Source organism: Cantharellus anzutake (genome assembly GCF_015039405.1).
Source record: "Cantharellus anzutake strain C23 chromosome Unknown EI90scaffold_33, whole genome shotgun sequence".
Classification (NCBI taxonomy): Eukaryota; Fungi; Basidiomycota; class Agaricomycetes; order Cantharellales; family Hydnaceae; genus Cantharellus; species Cantharellus anzutake.
The window spans coordinates 653825-676421 of record NW_024066983.1 but is presented as its reverse complement, the minus strand read 5'-3'; the positions used below and the strand labels follow the sequence as shown (position 1 = coordinate 676421).

General features: G+C 51.1%; 4 protein-coding genes across 4 annotated transcripts; all 4 read left to right on the top strand.

Annotated features, from left to right (window-relative positions):
* The first annotated feature begins 280 nt into the window (after positions 1 to 280).
* Positions 281 to 1581, top strand: EI90DRAFT_3064035 (uncharacterized protein). The gene is made up of 2 exons (XM_039060774.1): positions 281 to 568; positions 650 to 1581. Exon 2 carries the CDS (start codon positions 686 to 688, stop codon positions 1226 to 1228), a length of 543 nt encoding a protein of 180 aa, XP_038914608.1. The 5' UTR covers positions 281 to 568; positions 650 to 685; the 3' UTR covers positions 1229 to 1581.
* A 392-nt stretch (positions 1582 to 1973) lies between these two features.
* On the top strand, positions 1974 to 5211 carry EI90DRAFT_3155623 (uncharacterized protein; the record flags this gene model as incomplete). The annotated part of the gene is made up of 9 exons (XM_039066008.1): positions 1974 to 2925; positions 2976 to 3059; positions 3110 to 3313; positions 3365 to 3811; positions 3874 to 4011; positions 4077 to 4263; positions 4314 to 4392; positions 4475 to 4741; positions 4798 to 5211. The coding sequence occupies exons 1-9, from the start codon at positions 2328 to 2330 to the stop codon at positions 5209 to 5211; spliced, it is 2418 nt and encodes an 805-aa protein (XP_038914607.1). The 5' UTR covers positions 1974 to 2327.
* EI90DRAFT_3213923 (uncharacterized protein) lies at positions 4894 to 5742 on the top strand. Its single transcript, XM_039066455.1, has one exon. The coding sequence runs from the start codon at positions 5212 to 5214 to the stop codon at positions 5530 to 5532; it is 321 nt and encodes a 106-aa protein (XP_038914606.1). The 5' UTR covers positions 4894 to 5211; the 3' UTR covers positions 5533 to 5742.
* A 6408-nt stretch (positions 5743 to 12150) lies between these two features.
* On the top strand, positions 12151 to 13998 carry EI90DRAFT_3017512 (uncharacterized protein; the record flags this gene model as incomplete). The annotated part of the gene is made up of 6 exons (XM_039057110.1): positions 12151 to 12500; positions 12553 to 12610; positions 12668 to 12685; positions 12741 to 12806; positions 12863 to 13045; positions 13147 to 13998. 6 exons carry the CDS (start codon positions 12151 to 12153, stop codon positions 13996 to 13998), a joined length of 1527 nt encoding a protein of 508 aa, XP_038914605.1.
* Between the last annotated feature and the right edge of the window lie 8599 nt (positions 13999 to 22597).

Below are 22597 nucleotides of genomic sequence, written 5' to 3'. Positions count from 1 at the left end.
ATGACACTAACCAAGTTAACCTCGCACAGGAGCTGACTGTTAGGTGCTTGGATCGATGGCACCCAAGGGCCCCATACAGAGTTAATGACTGTGTCTATACGAAGTTGCTTAAGAGACGAAGCGCCTTGCGGCAGTATCCATAGGCGCTATGCCAGTGGGACAAAGGTGATCTTGGGGAAACGCAGCCTTTCTGGCACGGGAATTGCACCTCACACCACTTGGCGACTCGCCATACCCCGTTACAGGGGAACAAAAGTGCCATAAACTAAGGGCACCCTATGGGCTGGAAGTCGTGCTGATGGTGAAATACGTTCCTACAGCTGACATTTTGGGGAAGACTCGTGGAGGTGGCGGTGTGTGGCATTTGCACGTGTCGCCAAAGCTGGGAAGCAGACCGATGGGTGCGGCCGCAGCGCGTGAGGCAGCGCAAGTTACAGGAGGGCGCAGTCCCCTTTTTTAGTAACACTCAGCGGTATCGATCTTGAGCCCTCTGGGAATGTTAAAGGACGGAGTCCAACAACCTCTCTTAACTAACACCGCTTCGTCACTCCCTCCCAGAGGAAATATTGTCAGTCAAACGGCTTGTTGCTCTCATACTTGTCTCTGTCGTCCCTGCGATGCTGATTGCGGGCCATTCCTGATCTTGTAGCGGATCTGCCTCATCTGAGGAAACATCTTGTTCCCAATGTCAGGGTTGTCAGGGTGGCATACTCGTTCCCATCCCCACCCGTCCCGAGGAACCTTTACGCCCTCTAGCGATACACTCATAGCTGGCGTCATTCGCTCCACTCATCTTTATCCGCGGCAACTCGTCGCCGCCTTTTTCGTTCCCGATTTCGTCATAGACACTGAAGGACGCGTTCTCCAACTTAACTCAGAAGAGGAAAAAGGGGCCATCTACCAGATTCTCAGTCGTGCTACTTCCGACAAGATCCCTCTAGCTGGAGGATACAATAATCAGTGGAGGATTTTCCATCCGAGGACGGACTTTCCCATCTACAAACTCAAGATCCCTAATACCGAAGCGGGTAAAGTGGATGTCGTTTCTGTGTATGGACTGTCAAAGAGCACAATGACGCTCGAGAAGCTGGTTGGCGGATACACGGAATTGCCTGAAGTGCTCCAGGAAGGTTTCACGCTGATAGACGAAGCCCGCACGACGAGTGCTAAGGGGGAGGGCGATAGCTCGCTCGCAAGAACTGTCGGAGATCTTATCGGTGAACTTTGAAATGGTGTTTGACGAGGTAGTTTGGCAGATGAGAAGAGAGTTTTAACACATCCTTATTGGTAGATGACTGGTTGATAGGCCACCAGACAAGCTGAACCCCAACCAACGAATGAAATTGGACCCATTTGGTGTCTCATTATGTTGATAGTTGTAAGGCAAGAATCTACTCGACCTTGGCCTGGTGGGCTTCTAAACCACTTGAAATGTTTCGGGATCGCGTAAAGGACTTTTACCTCGGGGCAGGAACAGTAAGAGGTTAGAGTTCGCCAACATGACATCGAGGCCATGGCTCATTGTCCATCACGGAAATCCGCGCCAAAGCGCCGAGCATGGGACGAACCCTCAATAAGCTGTCTGAGGCTAACAACCCCAGATATGCCGCGGAGGAGGGCCAGGAGCCACAGCAATGGCATCGTAGAAATCTCATTCTCAACGGGTCTTGAGAATGAAGGCATTCCGAGGACGTCCAGAAGTCTGTAGATTGCCTTGTTGGGTAAGCATGCTTTCGAGGGGCTGCGACTCTGCGAATGTATTAGCACAGCAATGCCCCATAGTGCACTGACACGTGCACTCCCAATTTTTCTCGACAACTTACATAAAATGAGTTTGATTCCAGATTTCCATATTTGTGACGTAAATAGAAGCATATTTACAAATTAAGTCCCGAGATTACGTCGGTGGTGCTTCGGCTTAATGGCTAATTGTTATTAGGTTTAGTGCAAGATTCGTGCGTGGGAATAAGCCTATTGAGCCTAAAAAAATGTAAGGCAGGCAGGGCTCTGGCTGTCAAGATCGTGGGCTTGGAATTCGCGCGATTCTCGCGCACGCACTTTGCGATTATACGTGTATTGTTGTTGTCCCGTCATCAGTAACTGTGCTTGCCTTTCTATTTGTACCACTGTACTTCGGATTTCACTCAGTTCTACCATCATCATATGTCCAAAGCCAGCCGAAGGCAGTTCGACTGGTCTACGATAAGAGTAGCGGGTAATGCCGCAGCAGGCGGCGTCCATCAGTTATTACATTAACAGTTCGCATTCCTCGATCGACTTGGGACTGTCTATCTCAAGTCCTCCTACTCTACTAAACGCGTTGCAACATGCCGACTTTGCGAAGCGGTAGGTATACCCGGGCCGTTTCATTAGATACCTTGGCCCCAGGAACACTAGGACCTGTGCACATCGGAGGTTCGTCGGTGGAAGTCACCGAGCCTGCCTTCGGGAATCCGGGAGTGGACGCCGAACCAGCGACGTGCGCTGACGAGTACGGCGTGGTACAAGTCCAAGACCACGACGGATCTTCAGGAGACTTGACGCCTCCCCAGCAACATCCGCACGGCAGTCGCGAAATTCAAGTCCCGCTCCCAAATTGGTCAGCTCTAAAGAGATCCAATTTGGAGATTGGGCCGTCAGCAGGTGGGCCCTCCTCTAAGGGTGCACCCACGACTCTCGCGGTTCATCCCAATGTCCTGGACGAAGACGCACTTATCGTGGAGTTCGCGCGCCACTATGCCAAGAAACTCACCAGAAATGACTTTTGTGCTCTTCTTCTCAACCAAATTGTCCTCCAGTCAGTCGGAATACCCGGCTCAAAAAAGTTACCGCCACTGAGTGATTTAATCGCACAACATCCGGAGTTGGGGGATGGGTTAGAGGAAGCATGGAAGGCTCAATCGTTCAAGAAGATACGAAACTCGGGTATGCACCGTAGGCGGGCGTCGTTGGATGGCTCTGATAAACTGTGATAGTTACAGAAATTCTTCTTCCAACAGTCCAACCTGCGGGTCCTCCCGACCCTGAAGCGATACTTGATTCTCAATCATCTGAAGATGGTGGGTAGAGCGTCGCCTGCTTGTGTCTTTCCTTTCCGACCTCCTTCCAGCGACAGTCAAGTCGTGGTCTTCCGAATACAGAGGAGACGCTGCCAACATTCTTTACCAGTACATGATGAGACAAAATATCGCTGATACATATGCTCGCCTCTTACCAATCGTACAGTCCTCTGGCATGGGGAAATCGCGAATGGTCGACGAGTTCTCCAAGAAGCACTTTGTAGTCCCCTTCAATCTCCGTCGGGGAGCTGAAGGTGATATTCTCTTCCCGTATTCTTCTGTGTGATTCTAATGTTTCAATTTAGGATATCCGGCTCCTGACCATGATGTCTTGAATTGGTTCACAAGGATTAACCTTAAAGAGCATGAAAGCGATACTCGTTTCAGCGCATTTCTCACTGCATTGTTCGAGAGGGTATCCAACGTCATTGGACCACGTAACTCAATAAAAAGTATCATCGCTTCTTCTTCTAAGCCCTCATCGGCCGAGAAGTCAGCGGCATTAATGCGCTATCCTAAATCCCTTGCGGGGCAGTTTCGACTTTTTATGACAGTTGGACAGCGGTTTGGACAGCAAGCTCCTCTACGTGTGCAGTTTTACGAGGAAGTATTGGTCAGAGCGGAGGAGGCAAGTATCTGTTTTGTGTCGCCGCTAGGTCACTCACAATCGAGGCAGCTCTATTCAAGTAATAGGCCGATGACTCCTTCAAAACAGAAAACACCGCCCGGGAGATTCACGACAAAAACAAATGGTATTCCCCATTACTTCCCTAAGCATGGTCTTGACTGATACAATGTCTTTTTTATACACAAGGCACGGATGTTGAACTTGCTACTGTCGTCCGACAAGTGTTAGAGAAGATCGACCCTCGTTTCAAGCTCAAAGCGCAGCATACTCCCATATTGACTTTGGCATTTGATGAAGCCCACACCTTGGCGCCTTCAAATACTGGTAGAGGGTGGCTTTGCGGGGTTTACGGTTGTTCCCTATCTGGACCCTCTTCTTATCCACAACAGGGAAATCTGACCAATTCTCCCCGCCACCTTTCCTTGATCCATCGAGCCGCATTATCCAAGGTGAACTTTCCAGTGTCAAACCGTTCAGCGCTCTAGGTTTCGATCGCATGGCGATGAAGTTTCGTGAGGGCATGACTCTGAATGATGTCACTAAGTTACCGTACAGGTTATCATTGGGTCGTCCCTTGTACGTTCTCCCAGATCTTTCTTCACTATAATAGCTTTATGTCATCGTAGATGGCTAATACGCTACCAAGAGGGCGGAGAACGCGTCAAAGACACAATCACCGTATTTGCTATCCAGAACTTCTCTGCCGTGCGTGGGAAAAGGACCACTTGACCCTCGATGGAAAGTTTGCCGTGATGTCTCATCGTCTTGTGCTGGACTTCAATACGAGCATTTACTTTGGTCGGCACCGAACGTTGACAGTAAGGAACCAGATGAACCAAGTCGAGAGGCACATGCGTGTGTCAAGGATGGATTTGAGTCTGTCGTCACGGTTGCAGCCTCGGAGCCGATCCTCACTGAGGCCGCGGCTATCATCTTGCGCACCGTCCGGGATAAGGACCGGTCCTGTCAGATGTTACGAGACATTTTGGAGTGGCCTGGAATGAGTAAGGGAGATCGGGGAGAACTCATTACGTGCAACATTATTATCGACACCGTAGATGACAAGGGAGATGGGAGCCAGGGGGGGTCATGGTGACCTCGTTGTTCAAGGCTCTCTTTACCCACGACATCTATCGCAAGTCGATCAAGGATTCTTTGCCCTCAAGGCTGCTGACAGGCAGTTGCAACGACTCATTTGCTGAGACATTCAAGAGCTCACGCATCTACATTACGCATTTCATCAAGGTTTATGATTTCAAGGTACTCTCTGTCCAATATCTCTTTAAGCTTGCCGCTCGGGGTGTCGGAGTTGTCTGCGCGGATAATCAACATGGCATTGATGTGGTCATTCCAATTCTTTACCAAGACACGATACTACGAAGGAACAATATGTCTGTCCCCATGATACAGTCGAAGAATGATGACTCTTACGGGACCAGCCCGAACCAACACTTATTTGACAAGATGGACCCGTTCAAGCTTGGAATTTTTGTCAAGTCGACAGGACCACCCCCAGTGGTTTGAATGGTGAATGCACTGGCATCGAAGGAATCCAAAGTCTCTGTTATAATGCCACCTGAACGGGTTCAGCCATCAAGGCAAAAGAAACCGGTCCGCACGGGTGCCTTCACCTCATTTGATATCTGGTGTGCCGGGGCTTCTTCAAGGACTTTTCGCACCATTCGGTCCCAGGATGACGGAACATATGATGACTTGCTGAGGTTGTCAAAGGATGTCCCTGCAATGTTTGAGCCTGATGAAGAATTTATGCGGGGTGCTGTAAGGAGTATGTACCCTGGCGGAGCTTGTGATGCTGGTCATTGGTCATTTTGGAGTACTAGTTGAATTGCTTTTGGCTGATTGTGCAAATGTGTCAGGGCCCGGCCTCTGTCCGGGGGCGGCCCTACTGCAGGGACACTTGCGGTGTCCCAGGCAGCCAGGTGCTGGATCCTATCCCAAGCTCCTCAAACTCACTAAGCGGGGATTGAGTTGAGAAGAAGGGTAAGTTTCCCTATTCCCTGCTTGGCTGCTATAAAAGGGAAATGTACTGTACAGTTCGTAATGTGACTATGGGCAGAAGCCGAGCATGTTCCCACGATTGTCAGAGTCTGAAATACTGTCAGAGTCGGGAATATTGTCAAAGTCAGAAGTACTGTCAGGAGATGGATGGAAGATGGATTGGGTTTCTGTCTGAGTTGGGGTCGGAGATTGTGGCAGAGGTCTGTTGGAGCATGCATGTGTGGATATGTGGGCAGAAATGTGCGGCGCGTCTGGAAGCACTGTTCAAGGTTAGCAGAGTGGGATCATGGCCTCAGCGACTCAGGTGGAGCGCTGTGCCCTGAGCTTGACGTTGTAGGCGGGATAATCGCCCACGCACAGAGCTGGCTCGGATACCCGCTTCTATGATTAGAAAACCCCTTCCATTCATGCGACAACTCGATACGAATTTGGTATCTAAAAGTAGTCCTAATTCGTACGATTCTGACGATATCAAGAACGTCCCAATCGGTGGAGAATTGACGGAGTTCAATGTTGGGCAAGTTAGGCACAGCAGGTCACGGGCATGTGCGGGCGTGGGAATCTCAAGCGGCAACCCAGAATTCCAGCCTCACTCGTTCCCACGGCGTCTAATAAATTGGTAAAAATGCTCATTGGCTTTGTGAGAGTTATCTCCAGCTACATTTCCAATTTAGGCTCTTAATTCCGTAAATCCATTGAGATATCGCTTATTTTCTCTTATTTTCATATTTCACCATCATTTCAGTTATTGATTGATATTCTTTTATTGTTACTGTTACCCTTTTTATTATTTCGCCTAATAAGGTACCCAGGTGCCATATGGTACCAATATTCACCATCTATTATTTCTAAAAATAATTATTTCTTATAATCCTGTACATACCGGATTTTTGAAAAGAAGTTCTCCCCTCCCCCCAAATTCTCTAAAGTGCTAGGACGCACTAGAGAGGGTGTGAGTGAGTGGATTCCAACAGTAGGAATAAGGGCAACTGTCTAGCCCACAACGAGTGGGTAGTAGATTTGTTGAGCCCGGACCTTGCGGAAATCCTGGAGAACCCACCGCGGAGTTAAGGATCGAGAGAATAGCGAGTTTAGTCAAGAAAGTAGGATTTTGGAGAGTTTGGCCCCACGAGCTTAGTCGGCATAGAGAGCCGTGAGCCCTCTTTCAACGTTTGGGGGTGTTACAAAAATGGGGCCGGAGGCGCCCATTTTCGTCCGTTCTGGCACAGGAATAGGGAAGGGGGTTGGACATAATGGTTTACAGGTGGTTTCACAGATGGTTTGACATGTGGTGTAACAGATGTTAGCACAGCGGGTTTTGGTTAATTGTTGATTGGATAAACTTAATTACTATACAAATCATGTGATACAGAACCCATAAGAGTCTAGAATGGGAAATTCCCATTTCCATAACAGGGGGAGATCCCGTATTTACAGACTGACACTTACAGCGGACTTCAAACAAGACTTGCGGGTGGAGCAGACCTGTAGGAGGAGTGCAGACTCCACAAGCACAGACTCAGAGGGGGGGAAGCCCCCTTTGCAGAAGGAGGGACTCAGACCAGACAGGGGGGGTACTCTAGTTGATTTCAGACTGAGGTCCCCAAAAGTATTTACAAGGTATAAGTAGGTAAGAGAAATCAAAAGAGGGACCGGTCGGTCCGGTGTGGAAATAAGTGGAAATGAGTGGGGACTTGTCAAACTAAACCAAGGATGAGAACCTGTCAGGGACTCGTCCGGGGTCGAGGGGGTCCGGGCGTAACATCTGGGACCGAGAGCCTGGCGGGGGCGGATCGGGCGTGTGTACTGACAGGCCCGATGTGGGACAGTGGTCCCTGGCCACTTAGACTGAAGTGGAAAGTTGTTATTATCATTAAAGGAGAGATATACATGCGGCTTGGATCACATGACGGGTGCCACGTCACCCTCGCACACAGCCGTAACCACCCGGGTGTCTCCGTGGGAGATCCCGAGGGTATCTGGTGCAGGCGCGCGTGCTGGGCACAGTGGGAAGTCGCCTGAGGTGCCCGGGCCGGGTACATGGTGGGCGCGCTGCAGATGGGTCAATTGTACATTGATACAGAGAAAGTCGTCCATGTAGAATAAAGGGAGAATAAAGGAGAAGTAAGATAAGGAGAAACTGAGGAGGGGAGGATGAGGGGGGAAGAAGGGAAAGGGGGAGGAGGTAAGGAAGGGTGGACTGGTGGGGTACCGGGTCAGGTTGGGCCGGGTGGAGCCGGGTCAGGCGGGTGTGCCCTGACAGAACCCGGGAAATGGGAGGCAAGGAATGAATAAAGTCAAAGCAGATCAAGTACCAATATTGACAGATTAAATGAATGAATAGGAAAGTGCAATAGCACATGGATCAAATGCCAATATTGGCAAGTTAAGCGAATGAAATGGGTGAACATAATAGGCACTCGGCAAGGAATGAATGATAAGCTGCCAAGTGGCACACGGGGTCGGCACGCAGCACCAACACAAGTCTGTGAAATAGGATGTGGGAATCAGTGTGGAGCTGATTAGTCCGCAACAGAGGGTGGTCCGTCAGTGCTGTCACAAATGAGGACAGTGTGATGGCCAGCAAAGGTACAGAGGGGAGTGTTGACCTGACTACAGGGTGTGGAGGTCAACCAGGAGTGGCAGAGGGCATGGAAGTGGGCGGTGTCAGGGGATGGCTCCCGGGTCCCCATGACCCTCCCCTATGGCCCACAGCCTCAGGTCTGGCCAGCCCTATCCAGGGCACAATCTACTGTGGGTAAGAAGATGAGATAAAACAAGGGCAAGTATATACACTTGCCTACTGTGGGTAAGGAGATGAGAAGGAAGCTAACTTCTCATCTTCCCACAGTGGCCACAATATCAGCAAAACTTCCGGGGATACCCAGAAGTCACATGAGGAATAGGAACCGGGCCCGGAGCATGCGGTGCATGGAGCATGCGGGGTGGAGCACACATGCGGGTCCGGGTCCGGGTCCGGGCTAGTCAGGGTGTGTGCCCTGACAGTTATGTGGTACCTGTCAGGGCACACCCACCTGACTCGGCCCCAGCTGACCTGGTCCCCCACTACCTACTCCTTCCCTACTTCCTCTTCCCTTTTCTCTTCCTCTCTTTCTCCCTCCTTTCTCTTTTCTTTCTTTCCTTACTTATTACATGGACGACTTCCCTCCTATCAGTGTACCATTGGCCTGGCTGCACTATGACATGCCCGGACCCACCAGGCAGCCTCCCACTCACCGGGTGCTCCTGGGATCTCTTGCGGAGATACCCAGACAGATGTGGCTGTGTGCGCAGATGACGTGGCCTTAACTACATGTATATAAACACAGCCTAAGTGGGAACTGAGAATCAACCTTCTTCTCACACTTCCCACTTTAGCCTAAGTGGCCAGGGACCCTTGTCTGCTTTGGGCCCGTTGTTATGCATGCCTGTGCCACACCCTACTGGGCCCTCAGCCCTGGGCAATATACCCGGATGCTCTTGACCCCAGGTCGGTCCCTGACAGTACCTCAAATATCAGCAAGGTCTAAACATTAAGATTATGTATCTACATAAAGCCCATCTACACAATTTTTTTGAAGTATGTACTGCTGCAGAGTGATGACTGAACTTTGTGATGGGTCTCTGTCAGGGCACACCCACCTGACTCGGCCCCACCTCACCCTGTGCCCCACCATCCGCTCCTCCCAACCTCCCACCTCTTCCCCTTTTACTCTTCTCTTTCTTCTCTTCTCCCTCTTCTCTTCTCTTTCCTCTTTATTCTTTTCTTATCACACAGACAACTTCCTTTGTATCAATGTACCATTGACCCGGCTGCAGTGTAACGTGCCCGGACCCGGACACACCGGATGACCTCCCACATACCGGATGCTCCTGGGACCTCTTATGGAGGTACCCGGACGGATGTGGCTGTGTGCGTAGATGATGTGGCGCTTCCCACATGGCCTCAACCACATGTATATAAACACAGCCTAAGTGGGAACTGAGAAGCAACCTTCTTCTCACACTTCCCACTTTAGGCAAGTAGCCTACATTTCCCTTGTTAATAACAATAACACACTTCCCACTTTAGCCTAAGTGGCCAGGGACCCTTGTCTGCTTTGGGCCTGTTGTTACGCACACCCGTGTCACACCCTACCGGACCCTCAGCCCTGGGCAATATACCTGGGCGCTCTCGACCCCGGGTGTCAGGGCACACCCGCCTGACCTGGCTCCACCCGGCCCAACCTGACCCGGTACCCCGCCGGTCCACCCTTCCTTACCTCCTCCCCCTTTCCCTTCTTCCCCCCTCATCCTCCCCTCCTCAGTTTCTCCTTATCTTACTTCTCCTTTATTCTCCCTTTATTCTACATGGACGACTTTCTCTGTATCAATGTACAACTGACCCATCTGCAGCGCGCCCACCATGTACCCGGCCCGGGCACCTCAGGCGACTTCCCGCTGTGCCCAGCACGCACGCCTGCACTGGATACCCTCGGGATCTCCCACGGAGACACCCGGGTGGTTACGGCTGTGTGCGAGGGTGACGTGGCACCCATCATGTGATCCAAGCCGCATGTATATAAACGAACCTGAAGTGGGAACCGAAGAAGTAGCCTTCTTCTCAACTTTCCACTTCAGGTAAGTAGTACAATATCTCTCCTTTAATGATAATAACAACTTTCCACTTCAGTCTAAGTGGCCAGGGACCACTGTCCCACATCGGGCCTGTCAGTACGCACGCCCGATCCGCCCCCTGCCAGGCTCTCGGTCCCGGACGCTATACCCGGACCCCCTCGACCCCGGACGAGTCCCTGACACCGGGTCAGTCCCTGACAGTCTCACATCCAAACTGACCTAAAATGGCTTCCATTTTCCATGCAAAAGAGGAATGTATTTGTTTGGTGTAAGTCATTTGCAAAAGCACTGCCCAAAGAGCCTTCTGACATGAGACAATGTTGATGAGTGACACTTGATCTCGGAGCTGGACTATAAGCATGAAGCTAGAGGTAATGTACATAGTGTAAGTTACAATAGTAAATGAAACAGTAATAAAGGACTGTTGCAACTAACCTCAGTCTCATTAATATGCATGAAGAACTGAGGGAAAAGGAAATGAATTCAAATGAATGAATATATCCGTGGCCTGGCACGGGTTAGTCCGAAATAATATAAAAGAGGTGTTGTGACTAAGTAGTCATGCTAGCACGGGAATGTGGCTGTCCAGGCGAGTTCCTCACTCGGATGTGGGAATGTGGCTGTACGAAAACTTGTCCAGCCTCCCATAGCACATGGTTCCTCCAACAGACAACTGGTGTATCATCACCGGATGTCAGGGGACGTGCGTGCTCGCACAGGATGCTCCAATAACCTAGTTGTGATTAAAGCCAGGGGAAAGGGATGTCCCCATCTTAGGGTCAGCTATATACATGTAGAGTCCGGCAATAAGGAAACCAAACGGATTGCCGATAGAATCATGTGATCATAGAATGTTCCAGAACAATGCCGGAGATGATCCGGGTCACCGGGGCTTAGGTAAGCGGAGTAGACGGGAATTACCGGCATACTTCCCACGCGCATATGCGCAGCTGGCATAGGGTCCAGGGTCGTTACTGATCCCTGACACCAGAATGATCAGCATCGTAGGCCCCTGCCAAATCCTGGTCATCCCCATGTTCCCATGCCTCAGACATGGCATCAAAGATGTGATTGTCAGAGACATCATTACAGCGAAAAACAAAATATCGTAGAAAGTTGAACGAGTGAAAACCCTGTTCAACCTGAAATCGGTAAAAAGGAGTGAGTGCGATCAATTACGTACAGATGGCATTGAGTCCCAAAAGGGAAAATGTTGCGCTCGCTGTCAAACAAGCCTAGCAGAGTTCCTAGCCATCTTCATGGTATGCATGGCAGGTTCTGTGGCCTCCCAGGTGATCACAGTGCATATCATTCGTGCATGAGAGTGGTGTCAAATGTATAGAAGTACTGGTTAAGATGTGGAATCCCAAAATGGACTAGTATTTTTGAGCGTTAGTGAAGTCAGCATATGTCAGGGCACACACCCTGACTAGCCCGGACCCGGACCCGCATCCGGACCCGGACCTGGACCCGCATGTGCACCTCCGCCCTGCACGCTCCGTGCACCGCATGCTCCGGGCCCGGTTCCCACCCTTCATGTGACTTCTGGGTATCCCCGGAAGTTTTCGCCATATTGGGGCCATTGTGGGAAAGTGAGAAGTTAACCTTCTTCTCACTTTCTTACCCACAGTAGCTATGCCCTGAGATGGGCTGTGTTTACAGGCCAGACTGTGGACTGTAGAGAGGGGTCATGGGGACCCGGGGTCTGTCCCCTGACAGCATAGCAACAAATGTGGAAGGGAATAATAGAAAATGAAATAGGAGAAAGGACAGGATTGTTGAGGCCATCCATTTGCCTCACCCGAGTCCCCCCCAGTTACCAGCATCATGCAAACCAAGTTTCAACTGGAAAGGATGCCCCTCCGTGCAGGCAGCCAACTCAGCAATGAAGACAACGATGGATACAGTGAGGCTGGTGAACAATTCAAACCACTCCACGTCACAATTACACTTTTGGTGCCAAAGAAGGACCGGAACAGGAAGGTCGCAAGGAAGCCTGACATCATCCAGAAACAATTCCAGCTGCCAGGCATTCTTGGACACAACAATCCAATCAATCCATCCATGTTTTGGAAGACCGGACTCGAAGCGTTGGGTCCTACCTATGCCGCAATGTACACCCCCGGCAATGACAGCAGTCAATGGCCAGTTTTCAAGTGGAGGAAAGACGGTGCAGTGTATGTACCTTATTTACATACACTTATGATTATAACCAAGCCTCATCTCCAGAGTGAACAAAGGCCTCCTCATCAAGATGGACAGTGAATTCTCCTCCATGATTCAGAGTGTACGTGACCAAATGTTGCTTGGAATCGTGGTGGAGGTGGATTTGTCCAGCTTTCAGGTGATGCAGCAGTCAATGGTATGCGGCATCTTTGTTGTATGATCAGGCCCCATTGAATTGACAGTGAAAACAGGCACCCAGTGCCCTAAGTGTCCATCCAAGCAGTCATTTGGTGGGTGGTTATGGCTGTGTGAACAAAGTAAGCGCAACATCTTTGTCACTGACAAGTTATTTATCCTCAATTCCCCAATTTAGGCACCCAATGCTGCAGATCTTACTCCCCTAGAGGCTGAATGTGCTGCGAAGGTTGTGAAACTTCAAGAGCGGTGGCCATGCATTGACACGGAGCATGGCAGGCAATACTGCTACGTCCGCAAACCTGGTGAGGCATGTGTTTCTTTGTCACCACATGCCCTCAAGCACTGGGCATCCAGCTGGGTGAGTCCAATTGGATTTATAGACATAGTAAGTATATAATAATAATAATAATGCCGACTTTACATAACAGTTGAATGTTGGACCACCCACCCAACACCAAGTATTTTGATCACACCACCCACCACCGATCCAAATCACAATCCCAAGGCCCAGCAAATCCACCTGGCAATAACCAGCTTGAGGCTCTCATGACGCTTGCACTTGCAACATTCATGTCCACGTTGAATCCGAAGGCCTCAGTAGCATCACCTGACAAGTCTCCGATGTCGCCAAAAAAGAAGGCTGCATCACAACCCCCTTTCAGCCCCCAGAAAACAAAGCCATTCCTCACATCCTTGTCTATTGAGAAATTCGTGAATTGGTGTGACATGGCACGTGGTGAGGACTGGAGCGCTTGCATGTCTGGCATGCAAGCTGAGGATATTTATCCGGACGACCATATTGAGAAGATCTCCAATGATGAGCTCCGGAAAGCTCTTGGGCTTGGGCTTGGATCTGTCCACCGATTTCGTGCAGCAGCATCTGAGTTCTGGAAATTAGAGGTCAAGGCAACATCCCAGTCAGCTGATCCTGTCATGCATGATGCCCCAGGTTCTTCCTTGGCTGGACATAAATGCAAGGCACCAGAAGACTGGGTGGTGGTCCCTTACAGGCGAAAGTACCCTGATGGTGGTGGTGAGAGGCGAATGCATTTCTGCCACTACAAAGATGAGTGTACTCCAACTTATGATGATGGTATGCCAGTATTCAATCCTCCCCCTTGCGACAATATCGACGACATATGGGACCAGTATGTAGGAGAGCAAGTAAAGCTACAGGATGAAGGAGTTTGTGATTATGTGATGGTGGCAGAGGGATTTTGGATGCCAATTCCACCAACTCGAGGTAACTTCTTCAATCCACTCACCAACAATGCCCCTTTTTATACGGACAATGAGTGGTATTCACTCTAGTCACAATCTTCATGTCTTTCGGCCTTATATACTGTGTATGGTAACCTTATGGGGCAATGCGAGCATTTTTTTTGCTACTGACAAACATGAGAGAACAGGTTCAAAAGTAACCTGATGCATGGTACCACCCTTGTGCCTGCATACTGCCAACCTGAGAACAAGCATCATAGATGAAAGAGAGGGGTGTTGCACGATGAACAGCATCATCATAGTGATGGCACATCCAGCCCTTGATGAACGAAAATGACAGTTCAATTGGGTTGAAGTCGGGTGAGTATGGTGGAAAATACAACAAATGGCCACCTAAAATATGTCAGATCAAAAAAGAGCAGGGATAAGAGCTAATATCACACCTGCTTCCACCTCTATAAGTTCACGGACCCCATCGCCATGGTGGATAGAACAATTATCTAGAAGGAGAATGCTCCGTGGTCCGGGATATGGCCGCACAATCGGCACCTAATTACTCGAATGCATCAGTGGACAGTGACTGAAGTGAAGGAAAAATGGACAACATGCTCATGCAGAAACATAATAAATCTTTCCTGTCAGGGATCGCTTGTCAGTCCGAGTCGAATATCGCCCGAAAACCTAGTCATAGACAAAGCTGAGGTTCCAACCCTCAGCGGCACATAGAGCTATATACACGAGTGACATCAATCAATCGGAAGAGATAGGATCAAAGGAACTAAACAATGATCCGATAGAAAACAAAGTGAATAGAGATGAAGGAACACTCGGATCAGGGGGCAGAGTCGGATCAGGAGAAGGTGAGGGATTTACGATATATGAGGGCCGATGTGGCTACATGCGGTGATATAGTCTTACGCGATATCGATAGGGTAACAGAGAACCGCTTACGCTATGTCCCCTGACATTTCCCCAGTTACTGGTCCCTCAAAAACCTCATATGCGAGATACCCGTCGATGCCCATAACCGGCAAAATTGAGTAGCGAGTCCCCCAGATGAATCGGGTGTGCACAGGACAACGCTTTCCAAGGCGGGCATACCCCCACCGTGTTAGAACTTGCGGATTCGGACGACTCTGGAGTGGAATCGGAGACTTAGCATAGAAGGACCTTGGCCTCAGTGACTCAGGCGGAGCGCTGTGCCATTGCTGGTTGTCCTGGGGGTCCCTAATTTCGGATCTAGCAGAGGGGAAGTCTCTTGGGGGAATTCCAGTCGATTTCTGACTGAGGTTACAAGTTACTATGTACATTGTATATAAGGAGGGGTCCGGAATCAAAAGGAGCGAGGGTACTCTGAAAGGAGACAAAGGGAGCTGGAAAGAGGAACAACACCGAGGGTCAAGGGTTTGACTCAATGGTGTTTCCCAAAGGAGGAGTGAAGGGCCAAGGCCCAAGGAGGAAGGAAGGAGGTTGGGAGTGGGGAATGGCTAGCTGACTGAATAGAAAGGAAGCAGCAGCCCAAATAGGAATGAGGGAGAATAGCGGGGTTGAATGGAGCAATGCAATAGTTGCAAGGTCCGACATAAGTCCGGAAAGTCCGAACTCGGAAGTTAAACTCCGGAATATTGGCAAACATAATTAAATGGAATGAGCTAACCAATACAATGGATATGAGTGGAGGTGGGGTCAAAGTCCGAGGTCGGAGCTAAGACCGGAGGTTCCGGAAACGGAGATGCAAACAGGATTCCGGAGCGGAGGCCCGGAGTCGGGAGCATAGGTGTTGCATACTCATCTGGAAGGTGTCGAGGTTGGGGTTGGGCCCGGAATGTTCCGGAGTCGGACCGAAGGGTGTATCAGAGCCGGAGGTGGGATAACCTCTTGGGAGTCGGCAAGGAGGAGGTGATGGAAGGGAAGTAGGACTCTGGAACTCAGGTTCAGAGTTCCGGGAGCCCGGAGCGGAGGTCAGGATTGTATGGATATGACACACCGGCATGAAACAGTATGTTCATCCTTTGAACTCTCATCAATACAGAGGAGCATGTCAAGGCTGTGGACAAGCTCAGCAAAGCGGCACTTGAATGCAGCACGGAGGAGTTCATTCCTCTCCATTGCAACCCTAGTTACCTGCTTATGTGTGAAGAGCAAAGAGTTGAGTGTCCATTTGAGAGTGGCCACGCTAACATCAAGGCCAAATTCTGCATGAACATGCATTCGAAGTTCATCCATGAGAAGGGTCCCATCATTATCAAGATGGGTTGAGATGAAAGTAACGGCATCCCTTGGGAGAGCATGTGGCCGTCCAGCTCTTGTATGCTCTGGAGCCCGAATGCTGCTGGTGGACCTCCACCGCTTCAGAATACTGTTAGAAATGGGTGGAAACAGACGACTCCGGAGTGGAATTGGAGACTTAGCGTGGAGGGACCTTGGCCTCAGCGACTCAAGTGGAGCGCTGTGCCATTGCTGTTTGTCCATTTGGTCCTTAATTTCACAGTAGGCGAGCAGGAAGTCTCTAGGGGGCATTTCAGGTTGATTTCGGACTGAGCCCCAAACGAGTATGTACAAGCGCCGATATATATAATGGAGGGGGCAAAAGCACAAGGAGACAAAGGGGATCCGAATCGGGATGAAGGCATCCGAACGGGAACAAAGGGTAGACAGAAGCGGAGCGGTACCGAAGGTCATAAGGCAGGACCTGTGATACGTCCGAAAGGAGGTAGGGAGGGCGAGGCTCAGAGGGGCAGGAGGATGGGGAGAAGTGGGGATGATGACTAACTGGCTAGAATGGGAAGAAGCAGCAGTCCAAATAGGGATGAGGGGAAAATGCGAAAGATACATTACAAGCGGCGAAAGTGCCGAAGGCGATGCGTGAAGCTCGGAGGTTGCGGAGCTTATGGAGGTTACGGAGGCAGGGTTGAAAGTCCGAGGAATATTGGCAATGGTGTTTACGTAGTATGAGGTCACCAATGCAATGGACTAAGACTGAGGTGGAGTCAAAGTCCGAGGTAGGGACTATGATGGAGGCTCGGAGCAAAGATACGAGCGGTGCCCAAGTACGAAGTACGGGACAGCGGTGGAAGGTCGTAACTTGGCGGGGGGTCGGCGGAAGAGTACCAGAGGGAGGAGAGAGGAGAAAGGTAAGAGAGAAGGAGTGGAGTTGTCAGGTCCAAAGGTGAGTATCGGAGCGGACGGGGGAAGCGTAGGAGGGTGATGGAAGGGTGGAGGTGTTGTGAAGGAGGAGCAGAGTAGGAGGAGGAGTAGTAGTAGGAGGGTGGTGAGAGGGGCGGTGTTCGGTCCGAGGTGAGTATCGGAGCGGACGGAGATAGGGGAGGAGAGGGAAGGAGGAGTAGAGGTGGTATGGGAGGTAAAAGGAGGTGTGTTGCCAGGACTGAAGGCGAATATCGGAACGGGCAGCGGTAGAGTAAGACTCTGGAGGTCGGGAAGGAGGAGGTCCGGGAGTCGGGTCGGGATCGGGTATGCACGGATATGACAAATACGGTAAACCAGGGCTTTGCTCACAGAAAGAGTACAGCTGATCTGGAGAATGTTTAGTCCATCAAGCCAGAGAAATGGGATGCATAGCTTGAGGTCATCACTGAGACGATTTACAAGGGGCATGTTGGTAGCGGAAGAGGGTTGTTGGTCGTTGTTGGATGTTATTTGTGTTCAACATGGGTTGTCTCAGGGACAAGGTGTACGTACATTTTTTTGAAATCAGCTATCCTGAAGATCATTTCGTAATACTCCCTAATCCCATAAGAGGATGCTGGGTAGGGTCTTGCTCATTCAACTTTTCTACAATATTTCGTTTTTCGCTGTAATCTCCAGTGGATTATTTACCAGTTCAGCTATACTCATTTTATTTCTCTTGTGGGCCCCAGCTGACTCAAGAGCATTCCTTCCTACTTTGCTGCTGTCAATTTCTCTGAATTAAAAATTATTGACAGAGGCATGACCACTCTTTCAGTTATGGGTTACTGTCAGGGTTCAGCACCCTGCCTTAGGGTGCCCCGGACTCCCCACCTACTTTACCCCCTTTATTCTTTGATTGTTGCCTTGTTGTTGCCTTTGTGTGTTTTGTACACACGCACACGGGATAGCGTGGGAACTTTCTGAGCGAGCGAGCAGCTTGCCCAGAATGTTCCCGTGGGTCACAGCCACAATTCTGGGCAAGCAACTCACCCAGAACGTTCCCACACTTACTGGGCACTGCCACCTGGATGTTCCCTCTGGGTCACACTACACAACTCTAGGTATAGTTGTGGGCATGTGACCCATTCCTTTATATAGCAACCATGCAGGGAGATGAGACCTTTACCCTTCTTCTCATCTCATGCCCTGCATAGGCAAGTGTACATATTTCACTTTCTTTTACTATATGTACATCTCATGCCCTGCATAGTGTGAGGACAGGTCAGATGGGGGTTGAGGTCAGGGAGCCTCTGAGTCCGAGGCTGGGCCCTGACAGTTACGGATCAAATTTTGCGAAATTCCAATATAAAATCCCCCAGCATGTTATGTGTTATGGGGGATGGCAGGTTTATGGGTTATGTTAGAATGGGCGGATTCAGATGACTCCGGAGTGGAATTGGAGACTTAGTGTGGAAGTGTCAGGGCACACCCTGCCTGACCCAGCACCGCACCCAGCGCCGTGCCGCACCATGCTACTCTGCTCCCCACGTGACACCACCTCGAAAAGAGAGGGCTAACGTCTAGAGAGATCAAAACACACCACAAACCCCCATAAAAAACCCTATCCCCACCCTCACCCACTCACCCAATCTCCTATCAATGGATGATCACAAAAAGCCCAACCCCAGTGGGACGGACGGCACCAAAAAGACTACTAGCTCAAACAACTGTCAGGGCATACACCCTGACCTAGCCCATACCTGCATCCACACCCGCACTCGCACCTGCACCTGCAACCGCACCCGGCTGCTGCACTTCCCGCATGCGCCCTGTGCCGGACACTCAGTGCGGCTGGATGGCCCAGACCTCGGTGTTAGACACTGGTCTGGGGTTGGCACCGAGGGTCGCCGTTGCGGGCCGCTATAGGCCGCGATGGCCGTGATGCCGCAAACAAGGCCCGGGGGTAGGGCATTTGGCCTCAGCAACTCTAAAGGGAGTGCTGTGCCCCCTAGCTGTCTCTTGGCCCTCATTTCGGACTCACTGGGGTTGCCTGGGGTCAGGACTTAGGGGTCGTGGTCACATCGATATTAGAGCTAAAGTACTATAATGTAGTATACAGGATATATATAGGAGGAAGAAATGAATGGAAGCGGACCCGGGCTGAAGGCCGAAGGGTCCGGAAGCAAACAAGGATAAGGAGCGGGGTTGGCCGCATAGCGGCCGGCAATGACCGAGGGTCAAAACAAACAATAACAGATAAATAAGGAAAGAGCATAGGGCCGTGATAGCGGCGATGGTATCGTAGCGGTGCTGGACTCGGAGTTGGGCCGGAGTCGGGCGCGGGGATGATAGTGGCCCTGTAGGGGCCAAGTGGGCAGGGTAGGGGAGTCGTGCTGGGCACAGTGCCGGAGGTGGACTCAGGGTGGGGAGGTTGGTGCAGCAGCAGGGGAGTCGGCCAAGTGTAGGGGAGCCTAGGGGCAAGCGGGGAAGTGAGCAGGGAGTCCTCAGGGAGGATAGGGATGAGGTTGGGGCTCGTGCTCACGCTCGCATAGCGGTAACGGGCTCAGGCGGCATCGCGACGGGCAGCTAACGGGCCGGAATGCACGGCCGTGACACTCAGGTCTCATGTGACTTCCGGATATCTCCGGAAGTTTTCGATGTATTGTGGCCACTGTGGGAAGATGAGAAGTTAACTTCCTTCTCATCTCTGACCCACAGTAGGATTGTGCCTTGGATTGGGCTAGCCAGACTTGAGGCTGTGGGCCATTGTCAGAGACCAGGTTTGAGACGAAGGAAAGTCTCCATGGCAAAGGGCTTCGGCCTCAGCGACTTATGCCAAGAGCGCTGTGCCTAGTAACACGTCCGTGCCCTAACTTACTAACTGGCAACCAGAACTGAAGGGGGTTAACTCTAGTCGATTTTATTACTGAAGTGTAACCTATGTACAAGCTGGATATATATATGGTTACAGCAAAGACGGGTCTGCAAATGGTGGAGCCGAACGGAGCGGAGCTAACAGGGTTAAACATTAGCCGACTGAATATTACCAACGAGTCGGGTCGCAGGGTTAATGGAAAGGCAGGCGATAACCCAGAAACGGAAAGGAGGGATAGGCCTGAAGGTGGGCTCTGCAGGGCAGGCGAGTGTATTGCCCAGCGGAGGCGGGAGTGTGCTAGCGGATGTCGGAGCTGTCCGGAAGTCTTTGGGGCTCCATACTTAGGGAGGCATAGGTAATAAATTGAAAGGAGGGGGTGGTGACCATCGAGGGGTACCGAGGGGATTGTGGAATACAGGAGCTCCGAGGTTAGTGAGGAAGGAGCGGAGGTAGAGCGGAGGGATCGGAGGGACCGGAAGTCGATGGCCGGGGATGGATATGACAGTATCCCCTTCTTAGGCCTGAACCCTTGAAGGCCCAGAATTAGTAAGGTGAGGGGAGCTGTACTTACAGAAAGAAAAGATGAGAAAATGAAAATGAAAACGGAAGTGAGGAGTGGAGGGAAAAGGAGAAATGGAAGAGGAGTCGGGGTTCCTAAGGAGCTTCGGGTCCAGGCTTATTGTCATATCCGTGCATACCCGACCCCGACCCGACTTCCGGACCTCCACCCTCTTCACCTCCGGAGTCATAACCTACCGCTGCCGCTCTGATACTCACCTTCGGTCCTGGCAACACACCTCCTCCTTACCTCCCCAACCCTATCCCCATCCGCTCTGATACTCATCTCGGACCGAACACCGCCCCTCTCGCCACCCTCCTACTACTCCGCTCCCCCTTCACAACACCTCCACCCTCCCGTCATCCTCCTACGCTTCCCCCGTCCGCTCTGATACTCACCTTCGGACCTGACTACTCTCCTCTCCGCCACTCCTTCTCCCCTTACCTGTCCCCTCTCTCCTCCCTCCGTTACTCCTCTGCCACCCTTCCGCCAAGTTACGACCTTCCACCGCTGTCCCATACTTCGTACTTGGGCACCGCTCGTACCTTACTCCGAGCCTCCGTCATAGTCCCTACCTCGGACTTTGACTCCACCTCGGTCTTAGTCCATTGCATTGGTGACCTCATACTACATAAACACCATTGCCAATATCCCTCGGACTTTCAACCCCGCCTCCGTAACCTCCGTAACCTCCGCAACCCCCAAGCTTCGCGGATTGCCTTCAGCACTCTCGCCGCTTGTAATGTATTTCTCGCGTTTTCCCCTCATCCCCATTTGGACTACTGCTTCTTCCTATTCTAGCCAGTTAGTCATCATCCCCACTTCCCCTCATCCTCCTGCCCCTCTGGGCCTCGCCCCCCCTACCTCCTTTCGGACGTATCACAGGTCCTGTCTTATGACCTTCGGTACCGCTCCGCTCCTTCTACCCTTTGTTCCCGTTCGGACGCCTTCGTTCCGATTCGGTTACCCTTTGTTCTCCTTGTGCTTTTGCCCCTTCCATTATATATATCGGCGCTTGTACATACTCGTTTTGGTTTAGTCCGAAATCGACCTGAAATGCCCCCTAGAGACTTCCTGCTCACCTACTGTGAAATTAAGGACCAAATGGACAAACAGCAATGGCACAGCGCTCCACTTGAGTCGCTGAGGCCAAGGTCCCTCCACGCTAAGTCTCCGATTCCACTCCGGAGTCGTCTGTTCCGCCCGGTTCTAACACTTATCTGGGTACCGAGAGTGGAACGCTTCGACGAGGTCGGAGGCATGATCGAGTTCGCCGGCAAGGAGCCATTGTGTCTCCTCATCGGTCCCTTCATAACCTAGCCACTTGACCAGGTAGAGCAACTTGTTGCATCTATGTCGGTCGATCTTGGAGTCGAGTATCTCCTCGATCTCGAACTCCATCTTGCCTTCGATTTCTACAGGAGGCGGAGGTGGCTGGTGGCGGTTCGGAATGATGTTCAGGACAGAGGGTTCGATCTGTGAGACATGGAATACCGGGTGAATGGCTCGCATGTTTTCTGGCAGGCAGAGAGTGAGGGAGTGGGTTCCAATGCGGGCAATGATCTCGAATGGGCCGAGGTTTTTCTCGGAGAGCTTTTTGGAAGGTCGGGTGGAGCGGAAATACTTGGCCTTTACATAGACCGAGGTTCCTACTTCAAAAGCTGGGGCAGGACTCCGATGGGAGTCTGCTGGGCCCTGATAACGGATCTGAGCGAGATGCATTTCCTTGCGAAGGAAGTGGTGGAGGGAGTCGAGATCGATGGAGTACTCTTGGGCGCGTACTGATGTCAGGTCTCGCTCCGGGTGAACGGTGATGTTCGGATGGTAGCCTTTGTTGGTGAAGAATGGGGAGACGCCCGTGGTGGCATTCGGAGCGTTGTTGTATGCGAACTCCACGAGAGGCAGGAGTTCGGACCAATTGTCCTGCTGGTAGTTACTGTAGATACGCAGGTACTGCTCGAGCGTCTGGTTCATCCGTTCGGTCTGACTGTCTCCTTCCGGATGATAACCGGAGGTGAAGTGGAGGTGGATGTCGAGGGCCTTACCAAGTCAACGGAAAAAATGAGAGACAAACTCCGGACCCCTGTTGGAGGTGACGTGGGAAGGAACTCTGTGCTTGGAGAACA

What these genes read in the sequence shown, in the direction of transcription:
- EI90DRAFT_3064035 (XM_039060774.1), top strand. Translation starts at nt 686, where the DNA reads ATGTCAGGGTTGTCAGGGTGGCATACTCGTTCCCATCCCCACCCGTCC.
- EI90DRAFT_3213923 (XM_039066455.1), top strand. Translation starts at nt 5,212, where the DNA reads ATGGTGAATGCACTGGCATCGAAGGAATCCAAAGTCTCTGTTATAATG.